The 23,922-nt window shown below is 47.9% G+C and overlaps 1 protein-coding gene across 8 annotated transcripts in view; it reads left to right on the top strand.

Moving 5' to 3' along the window:
• Nucleotides 1–23,922, top strand: part of LOC125712916 (disks large homolog 3-like) — an 89,190-nt gene that overhangs the window by 13,526 nt on the left and 51,742 nt on the right. For 2 of the 8 annotated variants that reach the window (XM_048983496.1, XM_048983503.1), the window contains one exon: nucleotides 4,166–4,276. In XM_048983496.1, the coding sequence (XP_048839453.1) occupies nucleotides 4,166–4,276 (111 nt within the window). Of the gene's footprint in view, nucleotides 1–4,165; nucleotides 4,277–11,714; nucleotides 12,524–23,922 lie in introns of those variants that run through there. The other 6 variants (XM_048983501.1, XM_048983502.1, XM_048983494.1 and 3 more) reach the window with 6 other exon arrangements.

The following is a 23,922-nucleotide window of genomic DNA, read 5'->3' as shown; positions in this document are numbered from 1 at the left end:
TATTCATTAAGCTGACATTTACCTTCATTCTGTTCTCATCTATCCATCTGTCTATCCATCCATTCACTTTCTGTGACCATTTGTCCTATGTAAGGTCATGGGGGGGTCTGGAGCCTATCCCAGAGGCAGGGAGCAACTCGGGATGGGGCACCGACCCATCGCCAACTCTGTTCTCACTGAAGTTAAATATTCAGGATGGATAACAGTGTGCTGTTTTTCAGTGTTTATGTATGTACAGTCAAACCTCGGATTGCGAGTAACTTTGTTTACGAGTGTTTTGCAAGGCAAGCAAAAAAATTTTTTTTCGGTTGTGGAACAAATCATGAGTTTGCATTATTCCTAATGGGAAAATTCACTTTGAAATACGAGTGGTTTGGATTATGAGCACATTTCCAGAACGAATTATGTTCGCGATCCGAGGTTCTGTTGTATATGTAGAATTATCTTGTACTTATTCAGTTTGCATTCGTTTATTTGCCTTCCCTGGTTCCTATATGTTTGTCCCACTTTTCCTGACTCCTCAAATACAAGTGTAAATATTTTAAGTAAAAAAAAAATATCTTGGGAATTCTTATTAAATCCTAGCCAAGTTTTTGACCTTCTGTCCATATAAAGCATTTTGCCTCCTAACTATCCCCTCAAATGAATGTATATTAGTTTATACACCCTAAGTTTTTAGATGTGTACTACAACAAAACATGTTTTGAATACTTTATTAATCCCTCTGAGGAAATCCTTTTTTCACTTTGCCCCATTTTGCTTTTCATATGACTTAAGGGGGGGTCACAGAGAAGGGCAGCAATTGTGTAGCATCCAAGGAGCTGAGGGTTAAGGGCCTCGCTCAAGGGCCCACGGACATGTGATTATTCTGCTGAGATTGGGGCTCGAACTGGCAACCTTCCGATCACAGGCACAGAATGCTTACTCAGAATGTGTTTAGCCAGGTCCAAGTTTTGCCATCACTGACATCTGACATTGAGGGGCATTTGATGACCAGTGGATGAGGCTGGGTGAGTCTCTCTCACAGCCCTGTGGACAGTTCTGGCTATATTGTAGCAGCATGCAGAATGTGCACTGTGATATCAGCGGCCACCCAGCCACAGCACAGGGATCGCTCTGGCCCCGCATTCTGTAGGTCTGGCTACACTGTAGCAGCATGCAGAATGTGCATTGTGATATCAGCGGCCACCCAGCCACAGCACAGGGATCGCTCTGGCCCCACATTCTGTAGGTCTGGCTACACTGTAGCAGCATGCAGAATGTGCACTGTGATGTCAGCGGCCACCCAGCCACAGCACAGGGATCGCTCTGGCCCCGCATTCTGTAGGTCTGGCTACACTGTAGCAGCATGCAGAATGTGCACTGTGATGTCAGCGGCCACCCAGCCACAGCACAGGGATCGCTCTGGCCCCGCATTCTGTAGGTCTGGCTACACTGTAGCAGCATGCAGAATGTGCACTGTGATGTCAGCGGCCACCCAGCCACAGCACAGGGATCGCTCTGGCCCCGCATTCTGTAGGTCTGGCTACACTGTAGCAGCATGCAGAATGTGCACTGTGATGTCAGCGGCCACCCAGCCACAGCACAGGGATCGCTCTGGCCCCGCATTCTGTAGGTCTGGCTACACTGTAGCAGCATGCAGAATGTGCACTGTGATGTCAGCGGCCACCCAGCCACAGCACAGGGATCGCTCTGGCCCCGCATTCTGTAGGTCTGGCTACACTGTAGCAGCATGCAGAATGTGCACTGTGATGTCAGCGGCCACCCAGCCACAGCACAGGGATCGCTCTGGCCCCGCATTCTGTAGGTCTGGCTACACTGTAGCAGCATGCAGAATGTGCACTGTGATGTCAGCGGCCACCCAGCCACAGCACAGGGATCGCTCTGGCCCCGCATTCTGTAGGTCTGGCTACACTGTAGCAGCATGCAGAATGTGCACTGTGATGTCAGCGGCCACCCAGCCACAGCACAGGGATCGCTCTGGCCCCACATTCTGCAGCTCTGGCTACACTGTAGCAGCATGCAGAATGTGCATTGTGATATCAGCGGCCACCCAGCCACAGCACAGGGATCGCTCTGGCCCCGCATTCTGCAGCATTGCACCGCTTGGCTGGGTAAATGCGGCCCCAGCCCTTCTTTAATGGCGCATTCAGATTGTTTGCATGATGGCAGTGCCTGCCGATGACAGTCCCCCCCGCGCTCCCAGGTCCAGGTTGGTTTGGTCCCGGCGCTGTTCCGTTTGTGTGTTACATGTTTGCGTATTTACTTGGCATGAGTGTAAAGGGTGACGCTTGTCCTCGTTTTAGATTATAAGCAAGTGGTTCAGCTGAACAGCTTCTGTTCGGTTTGTGACTCGTCTCTATGTGAGGAAGCCCAAACGGGATTTAGCTGACTTTAGCTGACGGCGTGAACTTGGTAATGGTGATCATTCGCATGCCTCATCGTCGACAGGAGGTGCTGCAGGGGCACCGGCGTGGGGTGGCAGGTCTCGCTGTCGTGGTGGTGAGTAATTCCCAAGCTTTTGATAATATGCCATTCACTGCCATTCAAGGCAAGCAAACATTAATGAATGAAATGTTGTCAGAAGGGACAGGGAAATGTACTGAACCCAGAGTTTTCCAATGTAGCAAGAGTATCAAAGCAGGTAGGGAATCAAATGTTATAATTAATAATTATAACATTTAATAATTAATTTTATTACATTTTGGTATATGGAATATCAGACTTAAACATAAATATGATATCAATACAATACCTGTTTCGTATCTGCTTTGAAATATCTATTAAGGACCTAAGCTAATTTAGATATTGGCATGAATCTTTGTCTTTGATAAATTAAGTAATAAAAGCATGCTTCATTAAACATAGTGATTTTTATTGTACTGACACAAATTCCTAACCACCGAACATTATCCGATATCACAGCCGGCAGCATTAGCGAATGCTGCCGCTTTTAGCTTTCCCAACGTCGCTAAATATTAATAGTGAGCATCAGAAATAACTTACAAGCATTTTTTAATCTAAAATCCAAATCTCCCTGCATATTAATAAATACAAAATAAATTAATAAACGAGCAAATATAACAATCTAATAAATAGGTAAAATCATTTATTAGTAAATGAAAGTTACATTTTATTAGCTATGAGTTTGTCATTTTAATGTAACAGAAAAATACTGAAATGTTCAACCAGCACTGTGACTAACGCTTTCTTTGGCTTGGGCTCCAGCAGGGTGTGTAAGTTGGTGGCTCTCTGGGTAACAGCATAGCCTTTTGGGATGTGGTATATGTGACTTGGTGTCTTTTAATTGCCCTCGGGTGTGATTTTGCGTATGTAAGTGCATACCCTGTGATAGACTGCCGTTCCGCCCATTGGAGCCAGTGCATTCTGGGATAGGCCCCAGACTCACCGTGGCCTGTATTGGATAGGCATCTGTGGTAGATGAATGAATCAAAGGCATCATTATTGGCGTTTATATATAGGTGCCATGTCATGTAGATGCTCTTCGAGAATGCGAGGGCCCAGATTTTTGTCCAAACCAGTTTTGAGCTGTATGTGACCAAGCGCATGACTAGAACACAGGACGTCATTGCTCTACTGGTTTTTTTTTTTGAACAAACCGACTGGGTAGAATTTCACTGTGTATTTCAGGCGAATTAACATGAGAAGGTGATGTCTGAATGACTCAGTTTAATAAAACCAGGTGGGGGATCTCAAAATGAGCCACCTGTATCAGGAGTTCAGTCTGATCAGGCTTATGGAGAATAATGTAACTGGATATTTTACGCATTTGCAAAGTTGTTATTAAAGCTACAGATTTCTGTGCTGGCAGTGAGTTATATAATAGGGCTTCGAGCTAAAAATTATGTCGTATTAGTTTGAGTTTGACTTGACTATGAACTAGTGCTTTAGAGCTAATATGCAAAGTGAAACCTAGTTTTGTCAAAGCTGTGTGTTGTACTTTAACTGCACACTGCCTATCCGCTTCTTCAGTGTGCGTTATGTTTGGATGGGAGACATCCCAGAAAATGAAGCCGTTTTGTGTTGTACTCGTTCTCTTCCTGACGTCTTCTGTCCTGTAAATTTGCACCTCGTGCCCCCTGCTGTTTTTCTCTCCACCCCTCGCTGCTCCAGTGGACTTCATGCGGCTGTCCTGTTGTTGCAGAAGGAGAGCGTGGAGGGGGTGTCACGCGTGCGGGTCACCTGCTGGACTGTCGCTCCTGCGCTGGAGAGGGTCTCCTGCCTGGTTAGCCGTTCCATCATCGAGCCGCCCAAGGTCAGTGAAGTTGCCTGCAGCCGCCATCGTAGGGGCCCTATTTACTGAGCGTGTAACTGGGTCACTCTTAATTACTGTAAAATGATTACCCCCTTGCCCTTGTTCACTGCAATAAATGTAAGCCGGTATCTCTGCGGGGGAGGGGGCGAGACAGCCACAAACAGGCAGAACTCAGCAACGTTGCGATCCCCCAGACGTGGGGGTGTACAGTCACTCGATAACAGAGTCTCGCGGGGCAAAGCCAGCCGTGAATGTGCGCGTATGTGAAAAGAGAGGCTTTGATGGTGTGAGCAGCCTGGGGGGGGTGCCGGCCGGCTCACGTGAGCCGGGGGTGCGAGGCTGACGTCACTAAGGTGTGGCGTGGGACCGTCGCTGGTATCGGAGCCCAGAGCTGACGGCGAGCGTGCGTCTGCAAGATAATCCCTCAAGGTGGCTAGTGTAAGCCTTCCAGAACAAATCGGAGGGAGGGGGGACAGGGACGGATAGTATCGAGCAGGGGAAACAAGCAGCCCCACTGTGAGCTCACATTCTCTTACTGTCACACCTTGAGGCTGCAACCGGACGAGACCGTGGAGGAATCGCTGGCTGTTAGAGAGACGCGGCGCACTGCTGTCCTTCCCCAGAGGGGGCGCTGTAAGCACCTGCGAGCGCTCTCCCGGCAGGGAACAGCACGCTCTCAGAAGGGCACTCATGTCTTCACATCAGACTCTCAAGTGCTGGCAACAGCACCTAAAACGCAGACGTGCTTTGCCCCGATTACTTGGGCGTAAATTGATTGGTATCCTAAGCCTTATGGGTAGTTTGGGAAATGTTGGCAGCATTGGTCTCCAAATGGATGTGAGCCATAGGGGTGCTGGCGTAAGATCTCCTGTTCGGATTAAAGATCGTAGGCCGGTTACGCGGCGAGGCTGAGACACAGCTGCCGAGGCAGCACCGCACTCATGGGACTGGGGGGGCAGGGGGGGCCCTGGGGGACAGCGTTTTTATTGTTAATGTCATCCGCGTGACGCCGGCTTGGCCCAAGCCCGGCGGCCGGGCTCGCGGCCGTGCGGGGAAGGGATGACAGCTCGGTTAGGGGCCCCGAGGAGGGAGGAGAGCGAGGCAGCGGCAGCGAGCGCAGGCGAGGCGCAGCACACACGCAAGGCTGCGACGGACACCCAGCACTTAGCCTGCTTCTCGTCGCCATGGAAACCACATTTTTCCCCCCAGCCTGCATCATCATAGCCATTCTCTCTCTCTCTCTCTCTCTCTCTCTCTCCCTCTTTCTCACAGACACACACAAACAGACACGCGCACACACATTCTCTCTACCTCTCTCCCTTGTTCTCCTTCTGCGGTGCTCACTCACTCACACATACAGAAGACACGTGTGCCAATACACTATTTTTTCATAGAGAGCAGTGTTCACTCGTTTCGTGAGTTCACATGCGCCTGTGTTCATAGGCAGACTGATGCAGGGAGGTGTGGGAATTTGCTTCACTCCTGGTGGGTAAGGATTACCTCAAGTGCACACATGCAGACACACACACACACACACACACGTGCGGATGTCTCTGTGCTCCTCTCTGGTCCAGCATGCCAGCTCTACTCTCCATTTTTTGTCACTTAAACATGGCACCCGGGCTCTGTGATGGTGATGCAATCCCTGCTGCTATCCCACCTCCCTGCTCCTTCCTTGCTTGCTCTATCCTGTCTCCCTGCCTCCCTGCTCCTTCCCTGCCTGCTCCATCCCATCTCTCCACCTCCCTACTCCCATGCTCCTTCTTTGCTTGCTCCATCCTGTCTCCCTGCCCCCTGCTCCTTCCCTGCCTGCTCCATCCCATCTCTCCACCTCCCTACTCCCATGCTCCTTCTTTGCTTGCTCCATCCTGTCTCCCTGCCCCCTGCTCCTTTTCTGCCTGCTCCATCTCCTCTCCCTGCCTTCACTCTCTCTGCCTCCTTGCCTCCTGTCCCTCCCCACCACTGCCTCCCCTTCTCCATTCTCTCGCCATCTGCTTCCTCTGTTCCCACTCACCTTCTCGCCAGCCTGCCCTGCACCTCCACTCTCATCAGCTCCATATTGCTGCGCTCCCTCCCTTCCCTAGTCCTTCTCCTGCCTGCCTCTCTTTCTCCCCCTCTGCTCCTCCTTTGTAACCCTCTCCTTAGTTTCCCTATCATTACCCTGTCAGCAGGATGTGTGACGCCTTTGGTGGAGCAGCTGTACCCCAGCTATACCACTTATAAATAGGGAGATGTGGCTGCCCCCCCCCCCCCCCTTTATGTTAGCGGGTACAGGGGGGCTTGGTTCTGCAATTAAGCGCCACTGCTGTAGATCACATGGCCAATGAGAAAGTGAGCAGGCCGGATTTACACGGATTGGCACACAAAGCAGAAGTAAACAGGCAGAAACAATGGCAGTGTTCAGGCAGGGTGGCAGGGACACACGCTGACCAGTCTAATAGACCAGCGTCTATCAGACTCCTTCGCCGCACAAAATGGTGCGGCTTCAGAAGAAACATTGGGTTAAAAGGGTGCCCGTCATCGCTCAAGAGCATGACTGCTTCTTCTTTAAGCCTGCCATCACTTCCTTTTGCCATATAAGGGCATTTGTCCTGTCAGGTGACCCGAGAGTCAGCATGTGAGAGAATGCACAGAAATTCCAGAAGAAAAACCATGTTCTGTTCCGCAGGTTGTACATTTATTGTGTGTCTGTGTGTGTGTGTGTGTGTGTGTGTGTGTGTGTTAAAGGTTTTTTTTATTGTTTTCATAGCAGAACACCAGGCTGGTGGAGGTTTCATATTAGACAGGCTGTCGGAGCGTAATGTACATGGATGTGTTAGGAAAACAGATGTGGCATCCAGCCTTCTCCCGAGTCGCTGAAATCCTCAATCTCACACAGCATTTCAGTGTAAAATGTCTGCTTCTCAAAGAGGGTCTAAGGTATTTACACCTTTTCCCAAACATATAAGCACGTATTGACATCACAGCTCCATGTGTGTAGTCTGAGACTGTAGTTTGTTGATAACCTTTTTAAAGCACACAGATTTCTATAAAAACAAATCAGCCAATCTTTGTCATGGCTGAAAATTTAACAATGGAATTTGTTTGCTTGATAATCCACAGTAATGAAAGATGTAAGACTTATTGATAAAGTATATGGTCTGCACTTAATAAAAGTGAGAAGCCACACCTTTGGAATGGTTCTAGCTTTTCAGGAATCGCTACCCTGTCAGTCTGGAGTTCGATGTTTCGGTATTATTGCACATTGCATCTCTTCCATGTCAGTGGTATATAAGAAAAAGAATTATTTGACACAGTTGCCCCCTGTATGGAGATAATATTGCAGGGTATAGATATAAGTTCAAAAGGCAATAGATGAGTCTGCAAAATATCAGTGCCCTCTTTGGATATTAGTTTCAGCCCCCCGCCCCGTGCCTTTTCCGTAATCGTTCATCCAGTGCAGAGTCACTTCGATCTTTCATCCTATTCCTGGCAAAACAGGGCCCGAAGGGAGGGGCATCTAGACAGGACATCAGCCTGCCCCAAACAGGGCCCGAAGGGAGGGGCATCTAGACAGGGCATCAGCCTGCCCCAAACAGGGCCCGAAGGGAGGGGCATCAAGACAGGGCATCAGCCTGCCCCAAACAGGGCCCGAAGGGAGGGGCATCTAGACAGGACATCAGCCTGCCCCAAACAGGGCCCGAAGGGAGGGGCATCTAGACAGGGCATCAGCCTGCCCCAAACAGGGCCCGAAGGGAGGGGCATCTAGACAGGACATCAGCCTGCCCCAAACAGGGCCCGAAGGGAGGGGCATCAAGACAGGGCATCAGCCTGCCCCAAACAGGGCCCGAAGGGAGGGGCATCAAGACAGGGCATCAGCCTGCCCCAAACAGGGCCCGAAGGGAGGGGCATCTAGACAGGACATCAGCCTGCCCCAAACAGGGCCCGAAGGGAGGGGCATCAAGACAGGACATCAGCCTGCCCCAAACAGGGCCCGAAGGGAGGGGCATCTAGACAGGGCATCAGCCTGCCCCAAACAGGGCCCGAAGGGAGGGGCATCAATACAGGGCATCAGCCTGCCCCAAACAGGGCCCGAAGGGAGGGGCATCAAGACAGGGCATCAGCCTGCCCCAAACAGGGCCCGAAGGGAGGGGCATCAATACAGGGCATCAGCCTGCCCCAAACAGGGCCCGAAGGGAGGGGCATCTAGACAGGGCATCAGCCTGCCCCAAACAGGGCCCGAAGGGAGGAGCATTAATACAGGGCATCAGCCTGCCCCAAACAGGGCCCGAAGGGAGGGGCATCTAGACAGGACATCAGCCTGCCCCAAACAGGGCCCGAAGGGAGGGGCATCAAGACAGGACATCAGCCTGCCCCAAACAGGGCCCGAAGGGAGGGGCATCAAGACAGGACATCAGCCTGCCCCAAACAGGGCCCGAAGGGAGGGGCATCTAGACAGGACATCAGCCTGCCCCAAACAGGGCCCGAAGGGAGGAGCATTAATACAGGGCATCAGCCTGCCCCAAACAGGGCCCGAAGGGAGGGGCATCTAGACAGGACATCAGCCTGCCCCAAGACACGGATCGTCATCTCATCCTGCATCGTACCTCACCTCAGGATGCAAATCAATGAAACTGATTAATGCACCTCTATAAGCAGAGTCACACAATGCCACCAAACGGGGCAGGTCCCATTACCCAGCGCCTCGGAACCTTTCACTCTCTCTGCCTGAAGTCAGCACTGATGAGCTGGACTCCGGTGTCTTTTCTCTTGTTGTCTGTGTTACATGCAGGGCCGTAGCTAGAAATTCTGGCCCCCTGGCAAAATGGTAGCTTGGACCCCCACTTGGGTTGGCACTTTCAGTCGAAGAAATACAGCTCACACGTGTATATAATCTCCCGAGGGGGAGGCAGGGGTCTTCCTCAGTAGATTTTGTGGAGTCGCTCCTAGTGGTGGATTCTGGGAAGTGCTGGGGCCCCTGATTCTGCCGGAGTATCCATGTCCTTCCGCCGCCGCCGCACTGTCAGGGTAAGAGTACAGCCCAGGTACAGTTTCGTTCCCCAAGGTACAAACAACATTAATGTATCCACAATGGTACAAAAATGTTCCTGAATCCATTTCTATGACTTAAAAGGTACATTTACCTACAGTTAGGGTACAATAGGCAGACCTTCGAGGGTACAGCCCCAGTGACAAGGAATTGTACCCTCAAAGGTACAAATTGGTACTTTTTTTACTGACGGTGTGGTTACATGCCATCAGTCGACGTGGACTAAAAAGAAGTTTAGACTAAAAAGAAGTTTAAGTAAAAATATGTTTCATTATCTTAGAGGCACTTGATTTGTTTTCATATTTCGTCTGTTCTCATAATTTGTTTAACCCAAATTGTTACTTGTAAAGAAGTGCTGCACCATATTGAGGAATTGCAAGGAGGTGATGCGCTATGGCACAGCTACAGCAGTATATGAGGTTATATATCACTGCAGCATGTGCTCAGCGAGCTGCACTAGGGGGTCTGCAGCTCTGGCGGTGTACTGTGCCTTTAAGAAAACCTGTCAGTGCCAACCCTCAGACCCTCAATGTAAGGAGGTGATGCGCTATGGCACAGCTACAGCAGTACATGGGGCTGTATATCACTGCAGCATGTGCTCAGCGAGCTGCACTAGGGGGTCTGCAGCTCTGGCGGTGTACTGTGCCTTTAAGAAAGCCTGTCAGTGCCCACCCTCAGACCCTCAATGTAAGGAGGTGATGCGCTATGGCACAGCTACAGCAGTACATGGGGCTGTATATCACTGCAGCATGTGCTCAGCGAGCTGCACTAGGGGGTCTGCAGCTCTGGCGGTGTACTGTGCCTTTAAGAAAGCCTGTCAGTGCCCACCCTCAGACCCTCAATGTAAGGAGGTGATGCGCTATGGCACAGCTACAGCAGTACATGGGGCTGTATATCACTGCAGCATGTGCTCAGCGAGCTGCACTAGGGGGTCTGCAGCTCTGGCGGTGTACTGTGCCTTTAAGAAAACCTGTCAGTGCCCGCCCTCAGACCTCACTGGCTTAGGCTGTCTTTCTGAAGAGGTGAGCTCTCACTTGCTTCTTTCTTTCTTTCATTATCGCCCCCCCCCCACCACCACCTCAGATTTTTCACTTGCAAAACCTACGTAAGTTACAGGAATAGAAAGGCGCGATAATGAGCAGAGTTACCCTTGCATATAATTAATGGCGGCTGAGCCTGTGCTTTCTGGCCCCTGGTGCGGCTGGGCGGGTGCAGTCCGCATGCTTAGCGGAGGGCCTGCTGTGTGACCCAGCACAGGAGCGCCGATATTGGTCGTCCTGCTTTGTGACAGATACCTGGAGTCATTTCCTGTGCGAGATCGCTTCCCATGTCACATGTAAACCATGCAGTGAGCCCCTCGCTGTTTACCCAAACTCCACTGTGGAAGGAGACCGTCGTGTCCATTCTAGTTTGTACATAGTAATGCCAGAGTGCTGAATACTGCGGAACTAAATTCCTCAGGATTTACCTCTTTATGACATGATTTTGTTCAAAAAAAAAAAAAACATCAGGCTCATTTCATTCGTTTGAGATTGTAGTGTAACATGGACTCATTCTCACTCAGTGTGAACATTGCCGTCTTTATATTACAATATCGCAACGGACTGTGAACAGTGCCATTGGATGCGGTTCGGGGATTATGATGGGGACATCAAGTGGGTTTACTGTAGTGTGGAGCCTCGTGGGGGTTCTTCTGAGGACTTGAGCCCCCTCCGGGTTGATTGGGGCTATGGATCACAGGCTGTGAGAATCGCCCCCGGGGCAGCGAGGTTTGTGCGGGCCGCCTCCCAGCTCCGCGGTTTTCCAAGGAACTCGCCACCACAAAATGGCTGGTTCCCTAATTGCTTCCTGGGTTTGGAAGACAGAAGAATCAACGCTAAGAAGGCCCACGGTGGTGCTCTGCAGCTCCGGGGAAGCGTGGCCCCTTTAAGAAGAGCTGATGAGCTGCTTAGTGCCTCTGCTGCTGATGACAGTGCTGGCAGTTGATTGGACGTGGCCGTCGGGGCTGCGGAGCTGGAGGGATGCTGCTTCATCTCCCGTCTCCTTCGCCCTCTCCCTCATTTCTCCTGCTCTCTCCCCCTCTCTCGCTCGCTCGCCCGCATCTCTCCGTGTGATCGGCAACTAGGGCAAGCGAGCAAGCCGCCAGGCGACCCAGAGCAGAGCGCCCTGTCCGTCTGCGCATCGAGGAAGGAAGCAGCGGCGGAGAGTGAAAAGGAAAGGCAGCAGAGAAAAGAGGAGAAGCAAGCATCTTAAACCTAAAGCAAGCAGGGACAAATACAGAAGGGGATTTCAAGAAAGGATTGAGATTTTTTTATCTATATATCCATTTATATATATATATATATACACAGATATATATGTATATATACATTTCTACACACGCGCACATAGTTATTTATCTATTCGTATATACATTTGTTTGTATGTGTTCTTGTCTGTTTATATAGATATTTTTTTATGTATGTGCGCGTGTAAATATATATGTACATATACATATATATATGTATATATAAGTATATCTATGTATTTATATAGATGCCACTGTGAAAACAGCCTGGCTGGAGATTTCTATCATCAGGGCTGGTCTCTGATTTTGTGATCCATACTTAATATTTTCAGTATATATTTTTTTCTTTGCGTCAAGGAAAAGACAAGCGCCTTCCTCTTTTTTCCGAAGTGCTGCTTCCTCCCTTCATTCATTCGCAGCGCACGAGGAAAATACTGGGATATTAGGGGAGAATCTGTCAGATCTGTCTGAGCAGCGCCGTCGCCGGTGAACTGACAGCGCCGCGCTTCCGCGGCGGCAACAGCGCAGAGAGCCGAGCCGAGCCGAGCCCTGCAGCCAGCAGCCAGCCAGCATGCACAAGCACCACCACTGCTGCAAGTGCCCAGAATGCTACGAGGTGACCCGCATGGCCGCCCTGCGCCGCACGGATCCCCCATCATACGGCGACTGGCAGCCGGAGCCTTACGGATACCCGGCCGGGTACGGCAGCGGGCAGACGCTGCCTCCCCAGACCCCTGGAGGAGGGGGCGGCGTGGGCGGGAGCGGCACACTCGGGAGAAGCAAGGGCAAAGCCATGTCTGCCGGGGGCCCCGGGGGCCCCAACTCCAAGGGCCAGTCCAAGGGCGGCCCCAAAGTGAACGGCAACGGCTCGGGCGGCCAAGGAGGATGGTGGCCGGAGTGCACCTGCTCCGGGAGAGAGTGGTACGACCAGGTAAGGAGCCCGCGGCACGGGCCTGTCAGCGGCGAGCGAGGAGATGGCCGGCACCCTCACCCCACAGCTGTCAGTCACACGTGAGGTTTATCGCTGCTCCTCATACGGGGAAGAGGCACGATCATATTTATAGGACTGCTTATCTTCCCAAGTCAAGCCTGACTGGACACGCTGATCGCTCCGTCTGCAGTAGCCATTCTCATTACCTTTTCTTATACCAGGTCTTCTCCAGATATTTGTTTATCATCCAGCGGCTTATATCGTACATTAACTCTCATATCTACCACCGGTAGATACGTCTGACACCTGAATGCACACACATGCACCCCGCAGTTACTGAAAAAAATTCATATGGCAGCTTATTTCTGTTATTTGTTCTGCATACTAATCTTGTTGGGTGTTCATATTTAAGATGATGTTATTTGTGAGTTTCATATACAGATAGATCGAGCTTGATTGGAAGACAAGACAGCATTATTATGTAAAGCCATCATTTTCAGTTATTTTCTCCATTCTCATAATCTTCTGCGATGATTTTCTTAACGATATAGTCATGAAAGGGGCAGTCTCTCATCTGATGTGTGTGCCATAAAGATAGAGATGGAGCAGCGGAATAAAATTCTTTTCAGATACATGTAGCATCTGTGAACCGCGTGAGACAATGTCTTGTAATTATCGTGTGAGTCAGTGTTTTTATTCCTAAGCAGGGAGTGAGGGCTGGTGGAAGGATATACAGGTGAAGAAGCCCCTTAAATGTAGTAGGATTTATGCAATTCATTACATTAGTTAAAAACAGACGTTGCGTTTTTGTTCATGTATTCCGTGCGCCTCTGCAGGCACTTGGGCTCCACACCAAAGCTGAGCTGTGAAGCTTTGAGGTGTGTGTGCTCGCTCGCCTGCCTGCCTGCCTGTGTGCATGTGTGTGTACCGTGAGGAGGTGGCTGAGGGGGAAGGGTGCTCTCGATGTATGAAATGGTAGAGGGCTCCTGGGCGTGTATGTATCTGCGATATATGTGGGAGCACGGGAGCAAAATGGAGACTGAAATTACACCGGTAGTGTTTGAAATGGGCCCAGCAGAACGCAACGGCGGGCACGTCTCGCACGGTGCCATTAACGCAACCTTGCTGTTCCGGGCAAACGAATGCCGGCCAATGGATTCTGCTGCTGGGTGGCTCTCCATGTGGGAACGGCTCTGGTTTGCGGGGACCGTCACCCAGCGTCGCCCGCGTGCCTCTCCGGCCGTCCGCTTCGAGACAAACGAGCCCCGATGCACACGCCGGCACTGAGGGAAATGTGCCGTGGAGCTATACGATTTGTGGCAAAATGTTTTTGAAGATGAAGCAGAGGACGAGGGCAGCGAGCGAGATGGGTTTGGGAGTCACGTAAGAGGCAGGTGCTCGGTGTTGTGGACGGGGATGATCAGAGAGCCGTGGCGGTGCGGCAGGCATCTGTCCCGCAGTCTGGATGCTATATGGATGGGTTCAGAGCATGCAGCAGGAAACCTTTAACCCCTTCATCTCCAGCCCCTCATGTCATGCTCCATAGCTTAGAGCTATGCAGAAGCCTTGTCTGCCTCCAATTCAAATCGCCTAGGTCATAGTTGAGCTAATTACCATATTATGATTACGAGACCTCAGTGAGTTAAACTTTCCTGCAGGAGATATTAGCTCAAAGAAACTTGTGATTCTTCATTGCAGGAGTTTTCATGCTAGCTTTTGAGAAATCCTGAAAAAATGACAGTACTGTAGTAATGCAACAGATCGTTTCCTTTCACAGATGAAATCATTTTTATAGATATGCTCATATGAATTTTATAACAATACCCCAGCCTACTTATTATGTAAATTATGTGCGTGTGTATATAAACACATATATAAATACACGTCTATGCATTTTTGTTTATGTGTGGGTATACACACACACACACACACACAAACACGTTTTACATTTAAAGGAAATTATCATGTATGTACACCTTAAGTAGAGCTCTGACTGTTTATTCCATGAAAATATCATCCTCTGGCAACACCAGGGGACACACTGTTTACCTTGAAACAAGAAAGTGTTTATTATGCGAAAAACAGTAAATAATAATTATTACTTTATTACAAAGAAAATACCAAATGTCAGTGGTAACTCGTTAACAGTGAAATATATTTTGTATCAATTACAATATAGATTACATTTTTATCATTGAGTGTACTGCGGTCCTGGATGTATATAATCCTCCATTACATTGGTGTTCTGTATCATCTATGCGTTCAAAAATATTCATAGAACGTGAAGTTAAAGTTGAAAGTTCTACTGTAGGAAACGTAATCTACCTTTGTAGCAGAGCTGCGTATTTTTTTTCCGGGTGCCTCATTCATTTCATGTTGGGCGTAATTTTGGATTCCTTGAAATGCAGAAATGATGCCGCACGTGTAAACACGAGATGTCTCTACCCCTCACAGGCTCGCTGGCCGCTCAGCTCGCTCTGATCCACAGCAGAGCATCATTACCGGTGCTTGTCTGCTTCGGCTATGTACACGCAGCTTCGCAGACCACTGCGAAAAACAAATAATGCAGCAGGATCATAGACAGAGTCAGGCGCCATTAATTAAGAACAGACGGGTGGATAGTGAGGAAGCTTATACCGATCACGGACATTTCGGCTTTAAGACCTCATTACCGATACGTCACCTTGACCAGTGAGCCTCCACCTTTCCTCAGCATTCTATCTGCATGGCATTTTGTACATTTTTGCTTCTGTAAGTTTTCTTCTACCCATTTGTTTTAGCAGTTTTGCATTTTCTGAAAATGGGTACACAGGAACATGAACACTGCTTCCTGCTCGTGTCTTTGTATCGAACTGTCCAATGCTAGTGCCCGTGTGGCCCAAAGACATTTTTGGCGTTGCTTACCCATATTCCTGGCACTGTTCCCTGCAATATCCCAGCTACCAAGGACAAGCTTCTCAAAAACTGCTCTTAAACAGCAGCGACGTTATTAGTTAATATCATATGTTTATTCGATATGTGCTTTTACCAACATGCAAGTACACATTCAGTTTCGGTGTTTTAGCTGTTACTTGAGTGGATTTAAACAATGGCCGGTGTCTGAAAATACTTTTACAAGCAACTTCGCCTCAGCCAGCCTCTAACAATGGTGCTTTTGTAACACATTGTAAAATGAATGGGCAATCATTTTGCCAAAACAAAGAAAACCCAATTAAAAGTCACACTCAAGTCACTGCCAATGAAAAGCCATTGTAACAACATTTAGATGCTTAGTATATATTTATACACACTTACATGCATAACGTACATAGAGATTTTATAGTTTATATGAATCGTTTATAACGCATTTAACACATATTTTAATGGTTTCCTATTAAAAATAAGCCGCCGGTTTTATGCAGCCTTTTTAGTGACACGCTTAATGTTCAAGCTCTGGTGAAAATACGCCTTTGGTCGGAAGTGATGTATTATGCAGATTCTTTGTTTAGAGACATCCCATGATTTCCGTTAATATCCTACACAGAGCATCACCTAAACCCATCTATCCATCTCATCATGGCTGATCCTGGTCTGGGCTGGAGGAGCAGCTTCAGAGTGCTGGTGACCGGGGGTGCCCACCCCCAGTGCGGGGGTGCTTTGGTGGCGCCAGCTTTGGGGCTGATGCAGGAGTGCGTGCATGCGCACGCATCTGATTGGGGGCGCCTCGGAGACGGGGCACGGGCTGCCACTTCTGGGAGGGGCTGGAGATTAATGTAATGAGATGGGGGCATGGAAAGGGGGGGCGGAGGCCAGAGGGCGGACATGCCACACGCGTGCTGGGGGGTTGGGGGCTGGGGGAGGGGCCTGGAGGGGGGAGGTGGGAGCAGAGCTCAATAGGAGAGCGTGTCAGCAAGCCAGCGTGCTCGGTGCAGTGCAGTGCAGTGCAGTGCCCAGGAGTGTTGCCCCAGGGAGGCGGCATGGTAAATACACCAGGAGCACAGGCTCACTGGGAGTGATGTCATGCCAGGGCCTGTGTTTGTCTGGGGGGGGGGGGGGATATAATGGAAGAGCGGAGCGAGGAGCTCAGGTGCCCCCCACCGCCGCCGCTCCTCTGGCAAAACGGCCATCATCCCGAACCTGAAGACGGGCTGACGCTCATTTATGAGGCAGGGTGGATTTTCACATCCGCTACCCAAGCCTGGGATATAAACACTCCTCTGCATTTATGCATGTATGTGTTTGGAGGAGATGAGAAGAGGGGTAATATTTGCAGCATGTATGTGTGTATTTGCAGATTTATCTACACACAGGATAAAATGGGAGACGCTAAAACGCTTCCTTTGTTTGGAAATGGCCGTCGGAGACATCAACTCCAACTTTAATCAGCAATCATTTAGTGAAAAACAAATGGATTTTTTGCAATTATTAGAAATCTAATATTTTCAGTGTCGTGGTTACAAAGTGTGCAAACCCTTCGATTAATACTGGCATCGTAACCTCCTGACACTTATACTGCGCAGTATTCCCGTAGCACCGGGCCCAGGCTTTGACCGGGCCGCACCACAACACTCTTGGTCATTGATTTGGACACTTTATTTGGTCGTTCGAAATCTCTTTTCAGCTTCAGCTCTTTTTGCGAACGCAAACATGTTTCCCTCCGAAAAAAATCCCTGAATTTCCAGGCCTTCGTTTCCTCTCCCACTCCTTACCGAAGCCTCTGCCACACTGCTGAGTCGAAGCAGCCCCACAATGCAATTGTGATTGACAGCCGGGACTGTATTCCTGGGTATTCCGTTTCGTAGAACGTTGCTTCCACTTTGGCTTGAGATTATCAGTAGTATGCAAATGAGCAGTTAAATAGCGGGAGTGACCAGCCTCTGCTGCAGTGTTGCACATTGCCTTTAAAGCTGATGTTGGCGTTCCTGCAGCCTCTCTGATGAGCTTCTTCCCCGGACAGTCATCCATCTTAAAGGGACAGCGTCATCTAGGTGTGGGTCTGTCGGGGCCATATTTCCTTCACTTCTTGATTATGGTCTTCACTGCAGTCCGTGGTGTATTTATGACCTTCAGGATCTTTTTATAACCCTCTCCTGATTGGTGCCTTTCAACAATAACACCCCGAAGGTCTTTTGTTAGCTGCTCGTTGCTCGTGGCTGCCTCCACAAACTGACATACGCGACGAAAGGCTAACATCGAGGGCAATTCTACAGGAGGTGCTGGGTTTTATTTTGATCTAATCAGAATCACTTCAGGTATTGTCTAGGAAATTAGCTTTATAGATGACGCTTTCGGCGGGGCGTGATGGCTCCGTGGGTAGGACAGCTACCTGGAATCTCTAGTGTTGGTGGCTGCCTGTGTTTTGCGATGGTGAGTGTGGGTGCGTGTATGTGTCCTGTGCTACCTGGGACAGGCTCCAGGTCTCCGGTGCACCCCTGTCTAGGTTAAGCAGGTGGAGGTTGGATGGATGGATGGATGGATGGATGGGTGGGTGGGTGGATGACTTGCTTTAGTCATTGATTGTGTGCATTCATCAGACTAAAATGTTTCATTGTTCTTTCTCCCATTTTTTTCTTTTCTGAAATGAAACAATGTTTTTACTGTGATTATATGGGTTAATGTGTCGAATGAAAATGATTTAATGTGTTTTCATTTTGGGCCACAAGGTACTGCAGCCTGCAGACTGGGATGTGTAGATTTTTATCTCCACCATATATCTGATTTATGTTTATTGTCATGAGTGACAGGCAGATATATGTTAGCATTAAGCTGTGCTTAGTTCTCTGCGATGGCCAGGCCTCCCATCCATGAACCCTGCCTAATGCCCTGTGCATTCTGGGAGGCGCTTCCAGATTGCCCTGACCCCAACTGGATCAGCAGTTATTGAAAACTGATAAATGGCTGAATGCATTTCTCTGCCAGTAAGAGCTTCGGGTCCCTTGAAACAAAAGTACTGGGAGGTACTGCGGTAGTCAATACCCTGAAACCAGAAGCACAGGGAATGCAGAAGCATGATTACAGATGCATTAATGAGACAGAACAGAGCAGCGTAGGAAACACGCCGCGTATTTCATTACTGCGTTTCCGCTGCTCTGTGCTGGCCCTCCCTGCTCTGCCCACCCCACCTGCGTCACTTAAAGGAACAGCGACATCATGGAGTACAGGGCAGGACTGGATGCTGATGCCTTAAAAGGATTCTGACTGAGACTTTGAGGACCATCTGCTTCCAATTATGAAAATAATCACACCATCCTCCTCCATTGGGTGTATGGCAAACGATGGACAGATAGATTCCCCCTGTCTGTAGTGTCTGTAGCAGCCACTACAGTTATTTGTATTTGTGATCAAAGTATTTCCATAGGGAACGTCCACCACCTGTTTGCAGATGGATGATTTGCGTTTTTGGGTTGCATAGTTTAACGATGTATATTATTTATTATTTTCATGAAACGTGTATTAATTCATTATGTGTATTTATTCATAAATCTGGTGTGCACTGTAAAACCATATGGGTTCTAAAGAATACTATATATATATAAATATATATATATATATATATATATATATATATATAAAATTTTTTATTCAAATTATTGAGCTACAAATGCTAGTACATGTGAGCCTGGAGTCAAACTTTTGAACAGGGGAATTTCACCATGAAATAGTTTTCCTTTCATCATCATCATTAAAGAAAAACGGACAGCTTGTCGATTTTTCAAAGGCATTTAATATGCCTGTATCGCCACCTTAAGCTCTTTGCACCTTGTTCCTCCTAAGTACCAAGCTCGTGGATTTCTTAAAACTGCTCATCCTAGGACTGGAAATAGTAGCATGCACACGAAGCATTAAGGCGGTCTCACCATCGTCCATAAAGCAGTTTCGTCACACCCGGTGCTATGGACAGGAATGTGGCATCAGACGGGAGTATGGTAGCTAATTTTAGGAAGCTGACAAACAACAGGAGTGGTATTCTGTGGTAGGAAATGAAAACAATCGTTTCATTGGTATATGAAAAGGAAATGTGATATGTGTTATAGATTCCAGGGAATGATGCAGGAGTGGATCCGATTACCGGGAACTGACTCTGACGGACTGCTGCTGCCTGTTCTCATGTCGTGTTGTGTAACTGATAGCACCATAGACACCTACTCTCATATGACTGGCATCTGCATATTAACAGTATAATTGTGTGAACAGAAAGACGCTCGAAACACACAGCGCAGTACTTTTTTTGTTTTGTTTTGATGCTAACTTACTGCTAAATTGTTGTTGAACCAATAAATCGATTCCCAATAGAATATATATTTTATACAGCAGGTTATATGGTTGAACCATAAAACGTACTGTGATTGTTTCTCATACTGCGGTTGTTGCAGGGTGTGACAGAATTCGGTTTTCTTCATCAGTAACTGTAGTCATGTAAATATAACTGTTAGCTATGTGTCTCTTAGTGCAGGGTTAGTTGAGCTAATACAGGACTCCCCAAAATCCAGTCCTGGAGGGACAGAATCCAACACAGTTTGCAGATTTCCCAATTCAAACACGTTAGTCAGGTAATTTGCAGGTTTGGCATGTGTGTTTGAGCAGGAAAATCTGCAAACTGTGGCCCTCCAGGACCGGATTTGGGGAACCGATCTAAAATATATAACTTTTTTTGTTTTCTCATGGATGTTTTATTCACCTGCTCTGTCTTAAAGCAGAAGTTCAGCCTGGCTGGTGACCCCAGCAGCATTCTCTGCGACCGTTTCTATCTCCACGCCCGGATATTCACATTCTGTCAGCTTGTCACGTGCTGTGTGTCCATCCTGCTTCTGCAGTGTCCCATTATCAGAGCTCGCATCAACCATTTGCAAGCGGCTCACCTGAAACAACACGTCGTCAGCTGGGGAGGGGTGATGGTGATGGGCGGGGCCTGCTAATTTTGTTGCCACTTTGCTTGGCTTTCGGTTGGATTTTTGCTGACCACAGTTGCCACTGGCCTGGAAGTGGAAACTCGCTGTGCAAAGAGGCCCCCGATTCGGGGACTGATGCGCTGTCTTTTGTCATTAGATGGAGAGTGGGTTTATCACTAAGCAACAGAATGCGGTCACTCTGCAAAACGGTCCAAGCGTCAAGCCTATTGTTTTATTCAGAGGCTCATTATCATGGCAATAGTAATACAATTGAAAATGAAGAGTTTTGCATTACAAAAGGCTTTTGAAATGCGTTTTTTTTTATAGACATATAACATTAAGTTAGTCATGTAGCCCCAGTTTATTGAGACGGTAATAAACCAGAAGTTGCAGTTAACTAACTGACTTTGCTTACTGTTTCTTTGCTTGTAAAGATGTCTTACTTGACCTTTGACCAGCTTGTCATGCGATGTTTTAGGATTCCTATCATTGAGAACATAAAGAAGTAATTTACTGGGGAATAAAGGGTTTTTGGTCTTTTGACAACGCAGCAGGCATAAACCTCAGATAAACTGGCTTCTGTGACATCCGTGAATCCAAAATCGAAGGAGCTTGGCTACATGAAAGATTGGCATTCAAAATAAAAAAGCCACTTGTATGTTATTCCGTGTCGTCCGCCACTCCTTGCAAGTGGTGGTGCACGGGCAAACCTTGGCCCTGCCGCTCCGCCTGCTCTTTCCCCCGCCGAGAATCACATGGCAGCACACAGGACAGCCAAGTGCCCGGTGGGGGAATCATCGACCTCAGCCCTCTGGCGTCCCAGCAGTACAGTGACTGGCAGAGACACCGTGGCCGTTTTTAACTCTCCCCCTCTTGACAGAATGGTGCCAGTTTCTTCCCGCACCCACGGAGGTCCTCTTAAAAGCTGTCTTCCCCCGGCACCCACCCCCCCCCTCGCAGCTCTGACACAGCTCAGATTCAAACCGTGACCAGAGTCGCCAGAGAGGTCCGGAAAATAAATTCTCACTGCAGTGCAGTTTCTCAGTGAGTCCACATACACACCATCTACTCCCACAGCTTGCATGCATCACAATCGATAGACTTGAAGAGCAGCCAATCCCAAAGCCTTCTTTTTCAGAGGCATCCGTGGATCTTTTTGTTTTTTTTTTTAAGAGTGCATGCCCTTTGTTCTGCTAGAAATAGTTCTAGAATGCAACCCAAGGCTGTTACTGCAGTGTTCCAAAAGAGGTGGTGTTGGCTTGTTAGAACATTCTAGACCATTTTACTTAAACAGCCAGGATTCTGCCGTTGATAGTACTACAGCCGTGAATTCTGGATTTATGTTTATTTATCGTCTTTGTTTAAGCTTTTCACCCAGCAGCGCTGTTATAGTCAAATAGCAACAGTAAAAATAATATAGCAGCTGTTGCCACTGGATGTGAGAAATGTAATTTTCTTCCATGGTGTTGTATTATTATTTTTTTTAAATTTTCTTTCCTTTTTAGTGTATTACTTTGTTTGTGTGCCTGCTAGTTTATATTAATAATTCAACTATTCTACAGACAGTGAAGGTTTGACCGTAGTGATATTAGTTATAGTACTTTTGATTTATTAACAGAGGGCCTTTCTGCAAAAATGCACAATGTAACACAATATCTTACTATAAGTGTATTTTTCATAACAATCATGAAATGTATTTTCCATCAAAACATACGTTAAGGGAGATTATAAGGATCTGATAATCTGGTGCTGGCAGCCATATCTGGCTGTAATCCGTAGGTAGAGGTTTTGAGCCGTCCATCTGTGTGATTGGAGCTGTTCCTCTGTCATTTGCTCGGGTCTGTTTTTGGCAGGTCAGCTTTTCTGTGTAGCAACAAGAAATATACAGTAGTACTTTCTGGTGATTTCAGCCTACATGTCATTCCCTTAACAGTGGCTCAGTGACTCAGCAGCCAGCCCAGTGTCGGGGCAGCGGGTTCAGGTTTGAACTCGGCTCTGTCAACATGGAATCAGTAAAACTGCCCCAGTGATTTTGTTTCCGGGATAGCTCAGCATTAGTCTGTGATTCACTATGACCGAGCATGATCGAATGCCAGAATCGCATGGAGAGATTGATGATTCTGTCACCCCTCTGGATTTTTGAAATTTCATTTAACTGCGTGATGGCTGTTATATTTTCCACTTCAATTTCACAAAGTGAATTTATATAAAAGTATGTGTATTAATCCGTTTATTACAACAGCCTTTCAGCGTGCAAATTTCGCATTGCTTTTTTATGCTTAATATGTAACATTTGCATGGTATTTTTGTTTTGCAGTAAAGGCTTTATTTTCTTTTTATAGACACCTGAAGTTGTTATGTTTTTATACCAGAACAGACACTGAAATCATTGTCTTGCTTTATCACTACTTGATGAAGGGTAAAAAGCCACAATCTCCTAGGAAATACCCTCTGTATTTGTACAGGTACAAGAGGATAGGGAAAAGACATTCATAACCAAATTAGTATGGATCCACCTCTAGTATCGTAACTGACCAGCATCATTCATTATCCCCCTGGGGGGGTCAGGCACTCTGTCGATCCCCCAATTATTTGAAAACGAAATTACTAAGGCCCTGGGCTTTCATGCAGCCCCTTTGAGCCACACGTTGTGGGTTCAGTGACACTGCAGAGCCATGAGATGACTGCCTTTGCCCACACAGAACTGTCAGAAGGTACATTCATTGCAGGAGTAGTGTTCTAAGGGGAAGGTACGTTCATTGCAGGAACAGTGTTCTAAGGGGAAGGTACGTTCATTGCAGGAACAGTGATCTAAGGGGAAGGTATGTTCATTGCAGGAACAGTGATCTAAGGGGAAGGTACGTTCATTGCAGTTACAGTGTTCTAAGGGGAAGGTACGTTCATTGCAGGAACAGTGATCTAAGGGGAAGGTATGTTCATTGCAGGAACAGTGTTCTAAGGGGAAGGTACGTTCATTGCAGTTACAGTGTTCTAAGGGGAAGGTACGTTCATTGCAGGAACAGTGATCTAAGGGGAAGGTATGTTCATTGCAGGAACAGTGTTCTAAGGGGAAGGTACGTTCATTGCAGTTACAGTGATCTAAGGGGAAAGTACGTTCATTGCAGGAACAGTGATCTAAGGGGAAGGTACGTTCATTGCAGGAACAGTGATCTAAGGGGAAGGTACGTTCATTACAGGAACAGTGTTCTAAGGGGAAGGTACGTTCATTGCAGGAACAGTGATCTAAGGGGAAGGTACGTTCATTGCAGGAACAGTGTTCTAAGGGGAAGGTACGTTCATTGCAGGAACAGTGTTCTAAGGGAAGGTACGTTCATTGCAGGAACAGTGATCTAAGGGGAAGGTACGTTCATTGCAGGAACAATGTTCTAAAGGAAGGTACGTTCATTGCAGGAACAGTGATCTAAGGGGAAGGTACGTTCATTGCAGGAACAGTGATTGAAGGGGAAGGTACGTTCATTGCAGGAACAGTGCTCGAAGGGGAAGGTACGTTCATTGCAGGAACAGTGTTCT

The sequence above is a fragment of the Brienomyrus brachyistius genome, chromosome 18 (assembly GCF_023856365.1).
Source record: "Brienomyrus brachyistius isolate T26 chromosome 18, BBRACH_0.4, whole genome shotgun sequence".
NCBI lineage: Eukaryota > Metazoa > Chordata > Actinopteri > Osteoglossiformes > Mormyridae > Brienomyrus > Brienomyrus brachyistius.
The sequence above is the reverse complement of the archived record's forward strand: the minus strand, read 5'-3'. Positions and strand labels throughout refer to the sequence as shown.